Here is a 17,875-nt window from a genome sequence, read left to right as displayed (position 1 = left end):
AATCTTTCTCCCAAGGAGAGGGTGATAGATTCAAACTGCCAACCTTTTAATTAGTAACTCAATATATAGCTTACAATGGCACCATGACTGAAGTAGTAACTGGCTTCCTCATTTTATAGATGAGAATTTCAAAGCACAGGGAGGTTCAGTAACTGAATTTCCCTGCTTAGGCTGTTCAACTCTAGCATTTCTCTCTAAAGTACTAAACTAGTAGTACGCAGACATGTGGTGATCATAAACTGGCACCATCCATAGTTACTATAGAGTTGACAATTCATTGCCACCCTATAATGCAGAAACTCAATAATGTCAGTTCCCTTCTTTGCAGGAAAAATGCATATTCATAAAAAAGAATGATATTTCATTATTTATAAGGTTAATCCTCCCCAGGCCAATGTATGCAACATCTGTGTCTTTAGAAAAGTTTTTAAAGAAAACCTGTCAGTTGTTCACTGCACACATGTCTAGGTTAATATTTGTCTATTCCCAGATATTGGTTTAGAGGCACAGAACATAGTCAAGGTCAGGAGAGTCTTTGAACTCACCAAGCATTATTACAAAATGTTGACTTTCCACAGTCTCTACCCAAAACTTCTCATGTTCCAAAACACAGAATAATTCCAGATTAATGTGTTCCTTCTTTAAATGTGTAAGGATCCTCAAAACTGGTTAAAGCACTTTGCTTTATACTTGGTGTTGCTAAAAGGAAACAGGAAATAGGGGAGACACTGGTCATCTAAATAAGAACCTGGCTATTCATGCTTGTAATCTCCTGTTTTCTCCATAGAGCACCTTGCACAGAATATATCTAAGTCACATCTGGAGACTTGCCAATACTTGAGAGAAGAGCTCCAGCAGATAACGTGGCAGACCTTTCTGCAGGAGGAGATTGAAAACTATCAAAACAAGGTATGGTCTAAGGGCTTTTACCTCGGATTGGGGCATCACTGGGGAGGATGGCGTAGAGCAGATGAGTTGGTCACGAGGACACAACAGACTGAAGAGAGAATGTCTTTCTTCAGACATCAATTTTCAGTTTCAAAACCTTTCTCCAGAGCTGACGATGTGCGTCAGGCCTTGCTGTCTTACTGATATGCCAGCTTGCAAGATTCCAGTGATTATGAATGAATGCCACTGTGCTTTATAAGTACACAGGCTTCCCCTTCAGTGTGTCAACAGGGTACAAGATTAAGTGACTTCCAAAAGGCTCCATGAATTGGGATTTGTCCCTGTACCACAATGGCAGCTTTAAGGTCAGAAGCTTGGGTAAAATCCTCTTGGCTTCATGATTCCAGAATTTAAGAATAAAGAATGTAAACAGTGCATTAGGAAAACATACAGCAGTGGAGATCATAACTCCAGTCTACACCTAGTAATGTGAGGCTAAAAACCAGGGCTGCAGCTTGCCTTTCTTTGGATCAATAAGCCACTAAGAAGGCAGAGCTAGAGGGAGAGCCAGATCAGAACTGCCAGCCTGTCTTTAATAAAAGAAAATGTTGCTGCTTCCCCAATATTCTAGAAATTCAGAGATGGCAAGACCTTTGAGATTATCCAGACTAATCACTGCCTTCATTTTACAGGTGGACACTCATGTTTCTTGGCATATGACTGGGAAGGGAATGCTCAAGACTAGAATTCATGGCTATTGTTAGGTGCCATTAAGCCTCTTTGGACTCATGATGACTCCATGTGACAGGGGAGAACTATAGCATTAGGCTTTTCAAGGCAGTAATCTTTGGAACATAACCAGGCCTCCTCCTCCATTAGGTGGATTCACACCACTAATATTTCGGTTAATAGTTGAGTGCTTAACTGTTTTGCTGGCAGGACTAGGACTGTGGGCTTTCATTCAGTGTTTCCTTGATCCAATCATATTAGTGAGAACAGTCTTAAAAATAAGGCTGGAGAAACAAGTCAGCAACAACAAAGCAGACTCAAGTCAGCCTATAACTAAATTGGAGAATGGGTTTAAGGAGTTAAACTGGGCAGACTAGGAATAGAAGTGCACCACCCTTCCTGTGAGAGAGCAGGTAACATCAGCAGCTGGAGTTGCAAAGGGAAAGTTAAAAAGCAGTAAGAAGAAACATAACATTTGAAATGGAATTTCAGAGTAAGGCATGCTGGGATCTGAATCCAAGATCTTCTACCTCATAGCTAGGAAACTTCCTTAAGCTTTAGCACCATTTCTACAAAATAGGGAAAAATTATCTTACAAAAATTAAACAGAACTCACTGTCATCAAGGGATTCCGCCTCCTACGAGCCTTCTAGGATAGAAGTACCCTGTAGGGCTTCCAGGACCATACATCTTTACAGGAGCAGGCTGTCTTGTCTCTCTTTTGGGGTGGCTGGTAGATTTGAGCCTCTGACCTTTTGGTTAGCAGCCTAGCACTTCACTCACTATACCACCAGATTTTTTAAAATATGACAAGGCCATGAAGTATATAGTTGTTATTAGGTACATCTTGTCACCAACTTATCAAAACCTTGTGAACAACAGAAAAAAACCTGGACCTTAATCACTACTGTACTCAACATGTTGCCGCAAATGACGGTAAATGTGTTTCTAAGCATGGCTTTCAATTTAAAAAGTGTGCGGCAACGTGTTAATAAGCCTATTGTACCAGCCACTGTGTCAATCTATCTCCTTTTTTGCTAACTCTACCTTTCCCATACGGATTGAAGCTCAGCATTGAGAAAACAGATATTCACCACTGGGTCCATTGGCCACATCATGATAGATGGTAAAGAGATTGAGATTGTTAACAGCTTTAGTTTGCTTGACTCCACAATCAACACTCTTGGCACCAGCAGCCAGGAAATCAAAAGGCCATTGGGAAAGTCTGCAGTCAGGGACATCACCAGAGTACTAAAGAGCAAGAATTTTAGTCTGGAGACTAAGGTACACCTGATCCAGGCCATTGTCTTTGCAATTATATGCTATTCATCAGAAAGCCAGACGATGATTAGGGATGATAGAAGGAGAATTGATGCCTTTGAGCTGTGGTGCTGGAGAAGAGTATTGAATATACCATGGACTGCCAGGAGAACAAACAGGTTCATTCTAGGAAGGATTAAACCAGGCTGCTCCTTGGAGGCAAGGATTCTGAAGCTTCATCTGACATACTTTGGACATGTTGCAAGGAGGGACCAGTTCTTAGAAAGAGACATCATGCTTGGGAGGGTGGAGGGATACTGCAAGAGACGAAGACCCTCGATGAGATGGATTGATTCAGTGACTGGGTAATGGGGGTAAGGTTGGCATAGAATAGAGCAGGTTTCAGAGCTATTGTATATAGGGTCATTATGAGTTGCAGGCAACTTGATGGCACATAAAAACAACAACAATCTTACCAAGCTGGCTTCTAGTGCAGGAACAATAAATTTCATTTAATATACTCTCCATTCCTTCCATTTTCCCAAATAAATGGTATTAAATTTCCCAAAGCAAAGCTACACCTCCAGAGAAGATACTGCTTTGCCATTCTGGGTGGACCAAGGCTAAAGCCTTGCTTTGCTGCTTGTAGTTTTCTAGTTTGGTTTTTCTAATCCGATTGCTTTTAAAAATGCATTTCTAAAGAAGGATCTCGCAGCATAGGAACAGGTAGACCAATAGTGCTGAAGCTGTGGTGTCAACCTGTATGTTGATGTTTCCCTCTTTAACAGCAGCGGGAGGTGATGTGGCAGTTGTGTGCCATCAAAATTACAGAAGCTATACAGTATGTGGTGGAGTTTGCCAAACGCATTGATGGATTTATGGAGCTGTGTCAAAACGATCAAATTGTGCTGCTAAAAGCAGGTATGTGCTTTGCAGGTGAATTTTAAGTCTCTTCCCAACCTGCTTTCACTCACTTATTAAAGAAATGCTTGGTAAGGAAGGTGTCAGGAATGGTTTTTCTCCAATGATAATTGCTCAGGTTTCCATAGCACTTTCTAAAGGTTTTGTAAAGTACTTTTAAGAGATTTAAAAAAAAAATAACCCAAAACCTCTCTAAGTATTTTTTTGAGCTATTTCTGAGAAGTAGTCCTTCCAGTTTTCTCCCCTCTGGGTGAAGAGATTAATTTGCATTACACTTAAGATTTCAGATTTCACCATCACTTCTGTTTTATTTCTACGCTCTGGATCTTCCGGAGATTAGAGTGAGTTGTTAGGCTCTTTGTGGAATCAGAGACTTCCCTGGTTTTTTTTTTTGGTTTTATTGTTTATTGGGGGATAAAGGGTTGTTGCTTGGTTTAATTAAAGTATATTCCTAAAAACTTTGAAATTCTGTGTCCTAAGACAAAATGTTTGGCCAAGGAACTAATTTGCATCAGTCAGTCCTCTCTTTGGTAAAAGAGTCTGTAGCTCCAGTCTTTAAGTTAGTAGTAGTAAACCTTGTTCTTTGGTAATAGGTGGTGAATGTGGACCAAGAGCCCACTAACTCAACCACATGCATCTCTTACTGCCCTATTCCAAAACGAAGTCTCTACATTAGCACTAAAGGAATGACACCTTAAAATATACTAACCCATCCTGTTTCTGCCCTCACTCAGGTTCACTAGAGGTGGTGTTCATCAGAATGTGCCGTGCCTTTGACTCTCAGAACAACACCGTGTACTTTGATGGGAAGTATGCTAGCCCGGATGTCTTCAAATCCTTAGGTGAGGAAATGACAAAGTGTTTGATTTTTAAATCAGGCCTATGGAGAAAACTGGATGGGGTGAAAGTTCTTACTATATATAGTAGAAAACTTCTTGTTTGGTAACAGAAGGTAAAGATTTTCATGACATATACTGTGTGTGTGTATATAAGTGTAAAGTCTTATTTTACTTTATATTTAATTCCTCTAGAAGATTTATACAGTTCAAAAGCTTCTTAAGCAGTATTACCTGTAAAGACAGGTTTGGAAAGCAGGCATGGCATCCACTTCCTAAACAACATGCCTCTGGAAACTCTCTGAACTTTGATAAATTACGATAGTTATAGAAAGGCTTCAGGCCTTTTTGTTCATGGGATCGCTATGAGTCGTGCTCGACTCAACAGCAATCAGCAACAACAACCTGTAAAGAATCTAGAGTTTACTTTTGTCTCGTAATCAATAGCATTTATATGTCCTTCCATTCTTAGATAACTCAGAAGACATAACTTGATGCATAAAATCAAGCAACGAGCTTAAATTCTACCTTCCCAATCCCACAAACAATAGCCATTAATAATATGCATTTAGCAAAGAAATAAGGAATTCTGATAGTATAGTCCCTAGCATATTGCACTGCTAACCAGAAGACTGGGTAGCTGTGGTGTTTCAAATCCACCGGGACAGTCTCCTTCCATTAAGATATACTGCCTCAGAAAACCAATGGAGGGTTACTGTAATCTAAAACTGGCTTGACAACAGTGAATTTTTGAACTTATGAGAGAAATGGCCTACTGTCAAGAAACTGTGCTGCAGTCTCAAAGGCATGTGGTTCAAATTCTCTAGATGCTCTGCAGGAGAATGGGCAGTCTCCTCCTGTGCGATTAACTGCCTCTAAAAACACACCAGAGGGTCAGCTATGGGTTAGTTCTGATTTAACAGTACCCAGTAACAACAACACAAGAGAAATTACGCATTCATGCATAATTTATAGAGTTCAATAATTTAAATAGAGCAACAGATCATCATTAAGAACATTGTGAAGGTAAAAGATTTACTACCACCAAGAAAGAAATGCCAAAAGTGGAGCATAACCTTGGACCTGGTGTCCTTGAGCTGAAAAACTCCTAGACCCAGAGGAAGATTGATGGCAAGAACCTTCATTTAGAGCCAACAAGAAAGAGGAAGTCTTCCACTGTAGCTAGAGCCCTGAATTATGGATTCTAGCCTCCTAAACTGAAAGAATAAATTTGTTTGTTAAAGCCAAAAAGAAAGTTACGTAGGATAACTTTATAGCATTTTTTTAGTTAAGTGACAGAAGGCATTTGTAGTTAAGTATAGGGTTAATTATTGCTATTTAAATAGGTTATTTCCATTTAAATATATGTTAATGGGTGTCTCTATTAATTTAGTGCCTAAAATGAAGAAGGAAGCCCCTGCCCTTTCCAAAATTGAAGCCAAAGCAAAGATGTTAAAGGCCAAAAAGGCAGTACTGAAGGGGCATCCACAGCCACAAAAAAAGATCCACATATCACCCACCTTCTGGTGGCCAAGACACTGAGACTCCAAAGGCAGCTCAAATACCCCCAAAAGAATACCCCTCGGAGAAACAAGCTTGACCACTGTGCCATCATCAAGTTTCCCTTGACCACTGAGTCAGCCATGAAGAAGATAGAAGATAACAACACACTTGTGTTCATTGTGGATGTCAAGGTCAACAAGCACCAAAACAAGGTGTAAAGAAGCTCAATGACCTTGATCAGGCCTGATGGAGAAAAGAAGGTCTATATTCAACTTGCTCCTAACTATGACGCTTTGGATGTTGCCAACAATATTGGGATCATCTAAACTGAGTCCAGCTGACTAATTTTAAATAGAAATTTTTCTCACCAAAAGAAAATATGTTAATGAGCAAGATATTCACATTAAGAGCCTTATGTGGATAACATTCAAAAAGCTAATGGCACTTAAAGAAATATACCCAGACACCGTGCAACTTCTTTTTCCTCTATTAAACAAGGAGTTGTTCACTTCAGAATTTGAGCTATCATTTCTATATATGCTGCTGTTAAGTAATGTCTGGTTGGAATCAACTCATAGCTGACTGTCTGTCTGTCTATCTATCTGTGATATATATGTATGACCTAGTGGCAAGCGGCTGCACTGCAATCACAAAGGCACATGTTTAAAATGCACCAACTTCTCTGGGGGAGAAAGATGGGAAGTCTCCTCCAGTGTGAACTACTGACTGAAAACTCGTTGGAGGGTCAGAAATGAGTCATTTCCTATTCAGTGGCATACAGTCACAACATGTGTATGTATGTGTGTGTATATATACACACATATATACCTGTGTATATATATTTATATACACAGAGTGTATATATATTTGTGTGTGTGTATATATATATGTATATATATATATTTATACACACACACACACAGAGAGAAAGATGAACTGACGTAATATCAATTAAGACGGAAATCCTCCCAGCTGGCCCAATAAGCAACATCATGATACACTGAAAAAAAATTGGAATCAAGAATTTCCTTTGACTTGAGTCCACACCCGCAGAGGCAGCAGTCAAAAAAGCAGCTGATATTTTTCATTGGTTGAATCTGCTGTAAAAGACCTTTTTTAAAAAAATTTTATTTTATTAATTTTAATGAACATTTATAGAGATGTTGGATTTCCATTTTTTTAAAGTGTTGGAAAGCAGAGATGTCACTTTGAGGACTAACATGTCCCTGACCCAAGCCATGGTATTTCCTGTTGTCTGATGTAAATATCAAGGCTGAACAATATAAGGCAGACTAAAGAATTGATGCCACTGTATTGTGGTATTTGAAGAATCTTAAGCCAAAGACTACTAAAGGAACAAATACACTTGTCACAAGAATAGCCCAGGATGCTCTTTAGAAGCAAGGATGAGAAGACTGAATCTCATGTACTATGGACTTGCCATCAGGAGAGACAAGTCCCTGGAGGAGGACATCATGCTTGGTAAAGCTGAAGGTCAGCGAAAAAGTGGAAGACTCTTAGCAAGATGGACGGCCGCAACCATGAGCCCATCCTTGGCAATGATTGTGAGGGTGGCACCAGATCAGGCAGTGTCCGTTGTGTTGTACACAGTTAGTTCCACCTCACAACTGACTGACTCAGTGGCATCTAACAACATTTATAATGTAAATGTGAAGGAAGAGACACCAAACCCACCAGTCCTGAGGATAGAGTCATCACTGTAGAGAATTCTTACATTCTGTATTTTCAGCACTGCATTAGTATAGTCATTTTATCATAAGAATATGTTATCATATGAATGTTTGAAAGGGCATATTAGTTTCAAAACAGTAGAAAACAAAAATTAGTGAATTTAACATTTCCCATTTAAGTATAGTTGTTAAGATTCTACTAAGGTTAAGATTGTAGCTCTAAATTTGGGCAGCCTGAGTTTCAGTCTCAGACTAAAATGGGGATAATAATAATAATACCTTCCTCATAGGGCTGTTGTGAAATACGAGAAAAGGCCAAGGAACATTTTAGAGCTATTTATCACATAGTAATCACACCACAAATGTACACTCCTAGTATTTTGAGTTATAATGATGGTGCTGTTGACAAAACAGATTTTATACTATTAAACCCATACAAATGTTACTACTGTTCCCTCTGAACTCGTCATTTTCACTGTAACTGTCTATATTTTCATCTACCTTATTTTCTTAACTAATGCCATTTTCATTTTCTAAAGCATACTAATTTAATTTTCCTTTTGACAGGTTGTGAAGACTTTATTAGCTTTGTGTTTGAATTTGGAAAGAGTTTATGTTCTATGCACCTGACTGAAGATGAAATTGCATTATTTTCTGCATTTGTACTGATGTCAGCAGGTAAGATAACCGAATAAAGACAGAGTGAATCTAAAACGGTGCAAGTAAAGAATTTTTCACATGGTGCATACCTTCTAATGACTGAAAAATTTTAGAAAGGCTACCAGGCAAAATGACTTGCCACCCTTATTAAACCTGACTTCAAGTTTTTCACCGTTACACCACCCATTCACATACACACACACACACACACACACACACACACACACTTTTAAGAAAATTTCATGCCATTTGGGTAAAATTTTAAGAAATGAGAATTGAATAAGCCTAGTCCAGAATTAACTTTATAATCTCTCTGGTAAGGTTAAGTTCCTTTCATAACACCAGTTTCCGTGATAAATGATTTTCAAGACCCCTTGCTTCTTACTTAAAATCTAGTTTAATGTCATCCACAATTCATCTGAATTTAATCTGTTTTCAACCAATCTTGCCTCTTGGGGATAATCAGTTCTGCAAATTTACCATCTTCTATTTGGTATTCTTACAAATAAAAACTTTGTCCTAAACAACTCACTTGAAATTCTGTTGGCATTTTTAGTTGCCTTGGATTATAATGAAATTCTCATATTTGCCTGAAGAGTTAGCAGGATTTATATAAGGATTTCATTCAGAAATGTAATTATTAGGAAGGCTTGAGGGGCCTTGGTGGTTTCATTTGCACACATGCAGGTGTGATCTTAAAATTAAATAGCTATTCCTTTGAAAGGGGAAGAGCCTTCTTCCCTTTAAGCATCAGTAGACATGAAAATGTTAAAATTCTATTTTACAGCTGTCATAGATCCGTTTTCAACTTCTGTAGGAACAAATTTTGAAAGAGTGGAAACTGGCCTGTTAGTCTCTAAATAGGCATTGTGATGGGATAATCTGCTTCTAAAAGTCAAAAGAAAAATGAAGTGTTTCAACATCATGTTGGAAGAATACTAAAACGTGTCCTTTTTTCATACTTAGATCGCTCATGGCTACAGGAAAAGGTAAAAATTGAAAAGCTGCAACAGAAAATTCAGCTAGCTCTTCAACATGTCCTACAGAAGAATCACCGAGAGGATGGGATACTAACAAAGGTAAGACACGAGGGCTTCACTGTGGGCAGAGCCTGAACTATTCCAAGATCATGCTTCCCACTGCCCTTATTACATGAAAAACAGTTCCTCTGATGGGCCTTCAAGAGTATCTAGAAGCAATAGGCTACTGAAGAAGTAGTTTTCAGTTTCATTGTTCAAATTAAATTCATGGTTCAGATTCAATTCTTATTTATTATCCTGGCTTACAAAGTATCCTGCAATAACTGAGAAGTTTAAAAAAAAATAGCAGTTATAGTACATATGGAAATCCTCCTCCTGTTCCATCAAAATGTGTCATAAAGTTAATGTTCTGCACTGAATTTAGGAGAAAAAAATAAATGAGAGGCTGAAAGATTTAACCAACTATATGCTTTAATATTAATTCCAAAATGGAAAAAAAGATGGTCAGGAAAAGAAAGGAAGACTTTGAACAAGATGGATTTAAGCAGTGACTGACTACATGGTGGAGATTGTAAAGAGGCTGCAGGAGGCTGCAAGGTTTTGATCTGTTGTTATTAAGGTCAGTTTTTAGAGTCAGAGTTGACTCAAAAACAACTAACAATGACAAAGTTAACACTTGCATTAAAGGCATTAATAATAAAATTAAACAATACACTGTTAAATTGACAGGAGGTCAAATAATAAATCAAGAGAGAAGTCACAAGGTTCTTAGAATCAAACTAAAATAAAAAGACAACATACCAAAACATATGAGATGCAATGAAGGTAGTGCCAAAAGGGAACCTTACAGCAATAAATGCTTGTACATTAAAAAGAGAAGAAGAAATATTTCAAATTTAACAGCCTAATTTGACAACTCCTGGAACTAGAAAGAGAATAGTCTTAACCTAATAGAAAAGATACATTAACAAAAATCAGAGCATAAATAAATAAAACAGAGAAACAATAGAGATAGTCAATAAAATCAGAAGTTGATTCTTTGAACGGAGTAGTAAAACTGACAAATTGTTTGCTAGACGGAGAAAGAAAAGAAAATCCATAAATAACTAAAATTAGTCCAGCTGCTTTACCCAGTCTTCAAGCTGGAGATAAGGGCCTGGACTTCAATACAAAGGCACTCCATGAGGTCTTGTTGACTCTAAACAAAAGGCTTAAATAAAAAACAGCAAAACATTCCACACCACCTATCCTCAACCAAAACAAAACAGCCCACATTTTAGCAACTGGACTCTGGCCTACTGCTTTATATTTTGGAGGAACATTATTATAAGTGGTACAGCACTCTTCTGTCAATTTGTTGTACTGTGGTAACCTGGGGTTGCTGTGATACTGAACCTTGTGCCATTGTGGTGTCAAATGCCATAATAGTTACCCATGGTGGACAGTGTTTGTTAGAGCTCCCAGTTTACGACAAGTTTGGAAGGAGGAGTGGCATCCACTTCCTAAACCATATGCCTCTGGAAACTCAATGAACTTAAGAGAAATAACAATAGTTATAGAAAGGCTTCAGGCCTTTTTTTCATAGGGTCACTATGAGTCATGCTCGACTCAATGGCAATCAACAACAACCGCCACCTCATCCCTCTACTTCCACCCTCTCCCACCCCTCTTGGATCCTTATACTCATTCTACAATAATGATTTTATACTGTATTTATCCTTGTGATACTGAGTTAGTTGACTTAGCAGAGGAATGAGGATGTGCAGGGGGAGGGAGGATTAATCATGGGGTTGTATAATTTGATGGGGGCGGCGTGAGGGAAATTGAAAGAATTTGTTCTTAAAAACAATATATTTGAATTTTGTAAAATAACTAGTAGAAAATTTTAAAAAGATGATAAAAAAACCTAAAATTAACAATTAAAGAGAAGACCTGATAAAAAGAAAGAAAATTAGAATATGATGAACAACTGAATTTAAAAAAACTAGATCAAACCCAAAGAGAAAGAGCTAATTTATGGCTTGACCTGCTGGTGGGATCTTGGAAGCTGTAAATCATAAGGGATTAGATTGCTCATTTTTATTCCAAAGAACAAATGGAAGATTCAGAATGCCAGAGAGGCACTGCCTTTTGGGTAGGAGCACAACTCCACATAACCTAGTTTAAATTAACAAAATCTGAAAAGCACACAGTCTACCTAAATTGAGTCAATATAAAATTTCAACAGACCCATAGCAATTACAAGATCAAATCCGTGATCTTAAAAAGTACCCCTCCTAGGGAGCTCTGGTGGCCTAGTAGCAAAAAGGCATGCATTTTAAATCCACCAGGTGCTCCTCTGGAGAAGGAGGGGCAATCTCCTCCTGTGCCAACTGGATCTGATTCGACAGTGTACACACACACACACACACACACACACACACACACACACACACACTACCCCTCCAGAAAAGAAGTCTCAGACCAATAGGTTCATAGGTCCATTTGGAAACTCTATAACATATGGAAAAAATGACAACAATACTGTTTAAACTCTTTCCAAAGGATAGGGGAAAAAGGAATACTCCCTTATTAATTCACTAAAGCAAAACAGATAAAGATACCACAAGAAACAAAAACTACAATCTCTCTCATGAATATAGATGCAAAAATCCTCAACAAAGTAGTAGCAAGCAGTATATTAAAGGACCAAGTGGTATTTATTCCAAGAATGCAAGAATGGTTCAAGGTTATAAAAATCAATAAAGATATACCACATCAATAAAACAATGGAAAAGAATCACACGATCATTTCTATAGATGAAGAAAAACCATTTTACAAAACCTAACAGCCTTTCTTGATGAAAATCTTAAGATTGGAATAGAGGGGACATTCCTTAGAATGATTCAAGGCATATACAAAAAAGCCAGTAACCTACAAATTAAATGGAGAAAGATTAAGAGTTTTTCTCATTAAATTTCTAACAAAATAAGTCTGCTTACTCTCACCACATCTATTCAACGTTGTCTAGTCTTAGCCAAAGTAATTAGATAAGAAAAATAAGTTAAAAGTTATCCAGATTAGAAATATAATGATGCTAGGAATATAGGGATTATTCATGAGTGATATCCTATATCGAATACATCCCAAAGAGTCCATAGAATACTTCTAGAGCTAATAGAAGAATTTGGCATAAGTGTAGAGTACAAGGTGATCAGTTGGGTAAGAAATTGAAAACTAAATTAGGAAAGCAGTTCTATTTACAGTAGCATCCATGAGAATGAAATAGCTAGGAATCAATTTAACCAGTGACAGGAAGGACTTATACAATGAAAATTATAAAATAGTTCTGAAAGTTAATTAAAGAAGACTTAAACAAATGGAATGTTCCATGTTCATGGATTTGAAGTCTTAGTATTATTAAGGCATCCATACTGTCCAAAGGGGTGTCCATACTACCCAAAGAATCTGTAGATTCAATACAATTCTGATAAAAATTCTAACCCTCTCCTTTACAAAAATTAAAAAAAAACAAAACAACCAAACCAGCCCTCAACTTTAGATGGAATAATAGTAAGAGGCTAAAACAATGTGGAAATAGAAGAATACCAGGAAAATGGTCCCTGATTTTCAAAAATGCTATATAGCTATAGTAATCAAATATCCTGGGACTGGTGTAGCAGTAAACACATAGACCAATGGAATATAAGTGAAGGTCAAGAAATAAACACATTTATGACCAACTAAGTTTTTTTAAATGTCCTAAATCCATTCAAAGGAGAAAGAAAAGTCTTTACTAAATTATGCTGAGAAAATTGAATTTTCATGTATAGAAAAATACAAAACCACATTTAAATTGTATTCCGAACCTAAATTTTTAAACTAAAATAATAAAAGCCTTAGAATAAACAGAAAAATGCTGTCTAGCTTTTAGCAATGGATTACATATAATAATGGCAGAAGCACAAAAAAAGACAAAATAAGTGAAACTTCATAATTTTTTTAAAAATTTTCTTCATCATTGGCAAGCTCTGGTGGCCTAGTGGCAAGGTGTAGTGCAATCCCAGAGGTGCACGTTTCAAATTCAACAGATGCTCTGCTGGAGAAGGAGGAACAGTCTCCTCCTGTACCAGTCAGATCTGATTTGACAGTACACACAACACACACACAAAATAATAAAATAAAATAAAAAATTTTCTTCATCAAAAGACATTATCAAAAAATTTCAAACGGCCATCAAACACACTTGCAATAAAAACAGTTTATCATTAGCCATCAGAGAGATACAAATTGAAACCACAATGAATGAGATACAGTTTGATTCTATGATCAAAATAAAACAGAAAAACAAATGTTGGCAGGGATATGGGGAAATTGCTCATCTTCTCTGTTGCTTTGGAAATGCCAAATGGAACAGTCCTTGTGGAAGACATTGATAGTTCTTCAGATATCTAAAACTAGGACTCTATATGGCCCACCAATCCGACTCCTAGATATATACTCAGAAGAATTAAAAGCAGAGACTCAAAAAGAGACTTGTACACAAATGTTCACTGCAGCAATATTCACAGCAGCCAGAAGGTGGAAACAGCCTACCCATCATCTGATGAATGGATAGGCAAAATGTGGTAAATATATACAGTGGAATACTACTTGGTCATTTCGCCTAAAATGAAGTCATCAGGGAGATGAAAACAGTTTACTAAATTAAATAAGCCAATTATATAAGGACAAATATTGCAGAAGAGGAATAAAAGGGGTGTATTTAGTAACCCACAGTAAATTACTTTCTTTATCAACTTTTTATTCCTCTGTATTAAAAACATAACAGGGTAATAATAGTGGGCAGAGATCCATGATGATTCATTTTATAATGCACAGTGTATAGGAATGATCATATACAACAAAACAGGAATGAAAGAATGTGTGAAACACAAAGGCTATAAAAGAAATACAATATGTATGAAATTTGTATGCAGACCAATATAAAATAAAAAGACTTTTTTTCAAGCATAAAGTTTATTTTTTCATAATTATCATCTTTCACAATAAAAGTATAATTAGGATATCAATTTAAAATATGCTCATGTTCTTCAGTGCTAGTACTATTAATGTGTAATTGGTCTTAGAAAAATAATCTCTATTCTTTCTTAGATTGTTTTTTTATGTTACATTGTTCAAGAGAATTATTTGAAGTTGTCTCTTGTTTTCTCCTCTGATAGTTAGGAGGTTTAAGGACAGAAAAGCAGATGTTGGAGGTTTAATTACTGTTCTGATTTTGTAAAATGCGTAATTGGGGAATAAATGGAAAAGAACTATTAGAAGCTTCACTCTCCTCCATTTCTTGCCCCAGTGCGAGTATACTATTATTGTTGTGTTCCATCGAGCCAATCCCAACTCACTGAGGCCGTATATGACAGAGTAGAACTGCCCTGTAGGGTCCCGAGGCTGTAATCTTTATGGGAACTAATCACTAGTTCTTTTCTCACCTGTAGAACACACTGGTGGATTAGAACTGACAACTTTTCTATTAGCTGCCAAGTATTTAACCACTGTGCCACCAGAGCTCTTTAAATGTAACATTAGGTGGTTTTTATTTTCGAGAATCCCTAAGCATGGACAAAATCTATCAAAAGTAATTAATCCTTGAAGAGGATTGTTCTGGGTTGAAATAATTTTGCAGTTGTATGGTGTTTCAATTACAAAGCATTTTTTACAAGTCGTGTTATTATCTCTGCTGATAAATTGTCAGTGCTGACAGTTCAGTCTAGGACTTTTAACATATTTGGTTTGGGTTTTACTTAGGGCCTTTTGCTCAAACACAGACTTTCTTTGCAATGGACAAAGCTCTTTTCTGAGAAGAAACATTTTACATCAGAATTGACTAGTTCTTAACCTCTGTGGACTATGTAAACATTCTCAGCTACTCATGAAGTCTCCCTTGTCCTTTTCTCTCACCCCAAGTATCACACACACACACACACACACACACACACACACACACACACGCCACATGCACGTGCATGCCCCGAAGTGTCAGAGGGCAGGAAAGAAAGAATGGTTGAACAGGAAGCATATTGGAATAGAAGGGAGTGGCGAGAGATATTACAACTGCTATTAGCAAGCTGTGCCCACTTTGACTTATGAACACCTTGTTTGTGCTATTATTCATCTTCAAAATTGTATTTAATGTTTACCTGGGGTCCAATGCTCTACCCTTGAGTTATACCTCCATGTATATGCATATCTGGTGCTTCACAATATAACTGCATTGATATTTACTTTGACCATGCTCCGTTACTGGATGTTTAAGTTGGCTTTATGATATCCAATGCTATCCAGTTTAAACCCTGAAGAGGATTCTTTTATGTTGAAACAGGTGTTTTGCATATGTATAGTGCTATCCATTGATGCAAAGACCATGCTATCCAATGTTGTAAAGACCATCCAGATTCCTTGCTTGTTGATTCTCATGGCTGATCTCTCCTGACAATGTGTCTTCTCTTCCAATTACAGTTAATATGCAAGGTGTCTACATTAAGAGCCTTATGTGGACGACATACAGAAAAGCTAATGGCATTTAAAGCAATATACCCAGACATTGTGCGACTTCATTTTCCTCCATTATACAAGGAGTTGTTCACTTCAGAATTTGAGCCAGCGATGCAGATTGATGGGTAAATGTATCATCTGAGCACTTCTAGAATGTCTGAAGTACAAACGTGGAAAACAAACAAAAATTAACCAAGACACTTTATATGGCCCTGCACAGACCTGGAGCGCCAACACACTGCACATCTTTTGGTGATCGGGGTCAGGCAAAGGAGGGGAAACAATGAAAACAAATAAAAGTTGAACTTGTTTTTCTCATGCATATGATTTCCATTATGCCTACAGATATGGACCCTTTTTCTGTCTCGACTTCTTGATCGTTGACCTCTGTTTACACAGAAGGAGGGTACTAAAGTCGGAAGATTTCCTTTTCTTGTAGCTCACTGCCCACAGACTTTCTACAGCATCACCAATCTGTCAGTAACAAGAGTCCAGCAATAATCGGTGGCTGGTGTGCATAGCGGAGGTTGCGGCATTACTTTGCACAACTTGCTCTTTGTTTCATGAAGGAAGTTTTGTTGTTGTTATTTTTTTTTTCGTTGTTTGTTTTGTTTTTATTTTTCACCGATTATTGCCAGTTGGCAGGATGGCATGAAAAGGGTCCATAGCACTAGCAACAATAGCATTATAATATATTACAGGGTAAATGGGCATGAAGACTATATATAGCTAAAAGAGATATTGTTTATATATTGTTTTAATTAATATAAAATGTAGTTACTGGTGTAGCTTTTCCTGTTGAATTGATAAGGCACTTTCATTTTGCACCTTTTTTTCTTTAAATTAAATACTAGCGTGTTCACTGTCGTGTCGCATGTGCACCAGAAACACAAGTTTAACTGAGAAGGCTTGGAAGGTACGTCGGGAGGGATTTATGCTGCTGTTTACAAAATTACTTTTAAAAGACAGGCTGGTCATATCTAGAAATCATGATGTTGAGCTTTCGGGTTGTTTCGTTTTTCTTTTCATTTTTTTCACACGTGAATTTGGAATTAGGAATGGAACGCTCCCTAAATTATATGTTGCTTTTCGATAAATTTCAGGGTAGATGTCTTTATGCTTCATACAAGTTGAATGTTTGCTGGGTACTGTGGATTGATGCTCTCATGTATATTTGAAAGGGGGAGGGGATTAAAAAAGCCTTTTGAATTGTTGCCTCACGGAGACAAAGGGAGCAAGGCTCACCGACAACAATTCTTTAGTTCAGTGGATCCAGTCTCCACTTGGCGAACAAATCAATCATGAGAATATTTATTGAAATCTAGCTTTTTAAAGAAGGACCCAAAGCTGTTCTTTCTGAAGCACAGGTTCACTCCACTGAGGTGGACGTGAAGTGTATACTCTGAATGTTTATGTTCTTAGGAACCATCAGAGTTTATCCCAGAGTGAACTCATTCTAGTCTAGCTGACTCTAGATGTTACAGTTCTAGAATATTGCTTTCCATATTGTCTCAGCCATGGCTAGAAGGGTGAGGGAGGCATCCAGTGTTGAACCCGTTTCTCTTATTTAAGTAATAAATATTTTAAGCCTGAAAAATGAAGTTGATGCTAGCTGTAAACATTTACTCTTGTATTTATCATCACTAGAAAACTGTGGACTGTAATTTATTTTATTAAATATTTAGAAGATTGTTTGGCTTTGTGTTCCAGTGAGACATATTGATTTGTTTTAGATTAGTTTAGTTTTGTTGGTTGTGTTTTGTTTTGCTTTTTCTTCCTAATCCCTGATTGGCAGGGGAGGGGAAGGGAATCAGTCCAATATACAAGTGTCCATATTATAGAAACACAGTGACCTTTTGGGAACCTAGGCATTTA

At 37.3% G+C, this 17,875-nt stretch overlaps 1 protein-coding gene across 2 annotated transcripts in view; it reads left to right on the top strand.

Moving 5' to 3' along the window:
- RORA (RAR-related orphan receptor A) overlaps window positions 1–16,320 on the top strand; it is a 988,917-nt gene extending 972,597 nt beyond the window's left edge. The window contains exons 6-11 of one of the 2 annotated variants that reach the window (XM_006899640.1): window positions 788–909; window positions 3,666–3,798; window positions 4,533–4,640; window positions 8,396–8,506; window positions 9,455–9,567; window positions 15,965–16,320. In XM_006899640.1, coding sequence (XP_006899702.1) covers window positions 788–909; window positions 3,666–3,798; window positions 4,533–4,640; window positions 8,396–8,506; window positions 9,455–9,567; window positions 15,965–16,129 — 752 coding nt within the window. In that variant the 3' untranslated portion in view covers window positions 16,130–16,320. The remainder of the gene's footprint in view (window positions 1–787; window positions 910–3,665; window positions 3,799–4,532; window positions 4,641–8,395; window positions 8,507–9,454; window positions 9,568–15,964) is intronic. The other variant, XM_006899641.1, reaches the window with a different exon arrangement.
- Window positions 16,321–17,875: the final 1,555 nt, after the last annotated feature.

Source organism: Elephantulus edwardii, unplaced genomic scaffold (assembly GCF_000299155.1).
Source record: "Elephantulus edwardii isolate Elephantulus edwardi_28Jun2011 unplaced genomic scaffold, EleEdw1.0 scaffold00264, whole genome shotgun sequence".
Classification (NCBI taxonomy): Eukaryota; Metazoa; Chordata; class Mammalia; order Macroscelidea; family Macroscelididae; genus Elephantulus; species Elephantulus edwardii.
The sequence above is the reverse complement of the archived record's forward strand: the minus strand, read 5'-3'. Positions and strand labels throughout refer to the sequence as shown.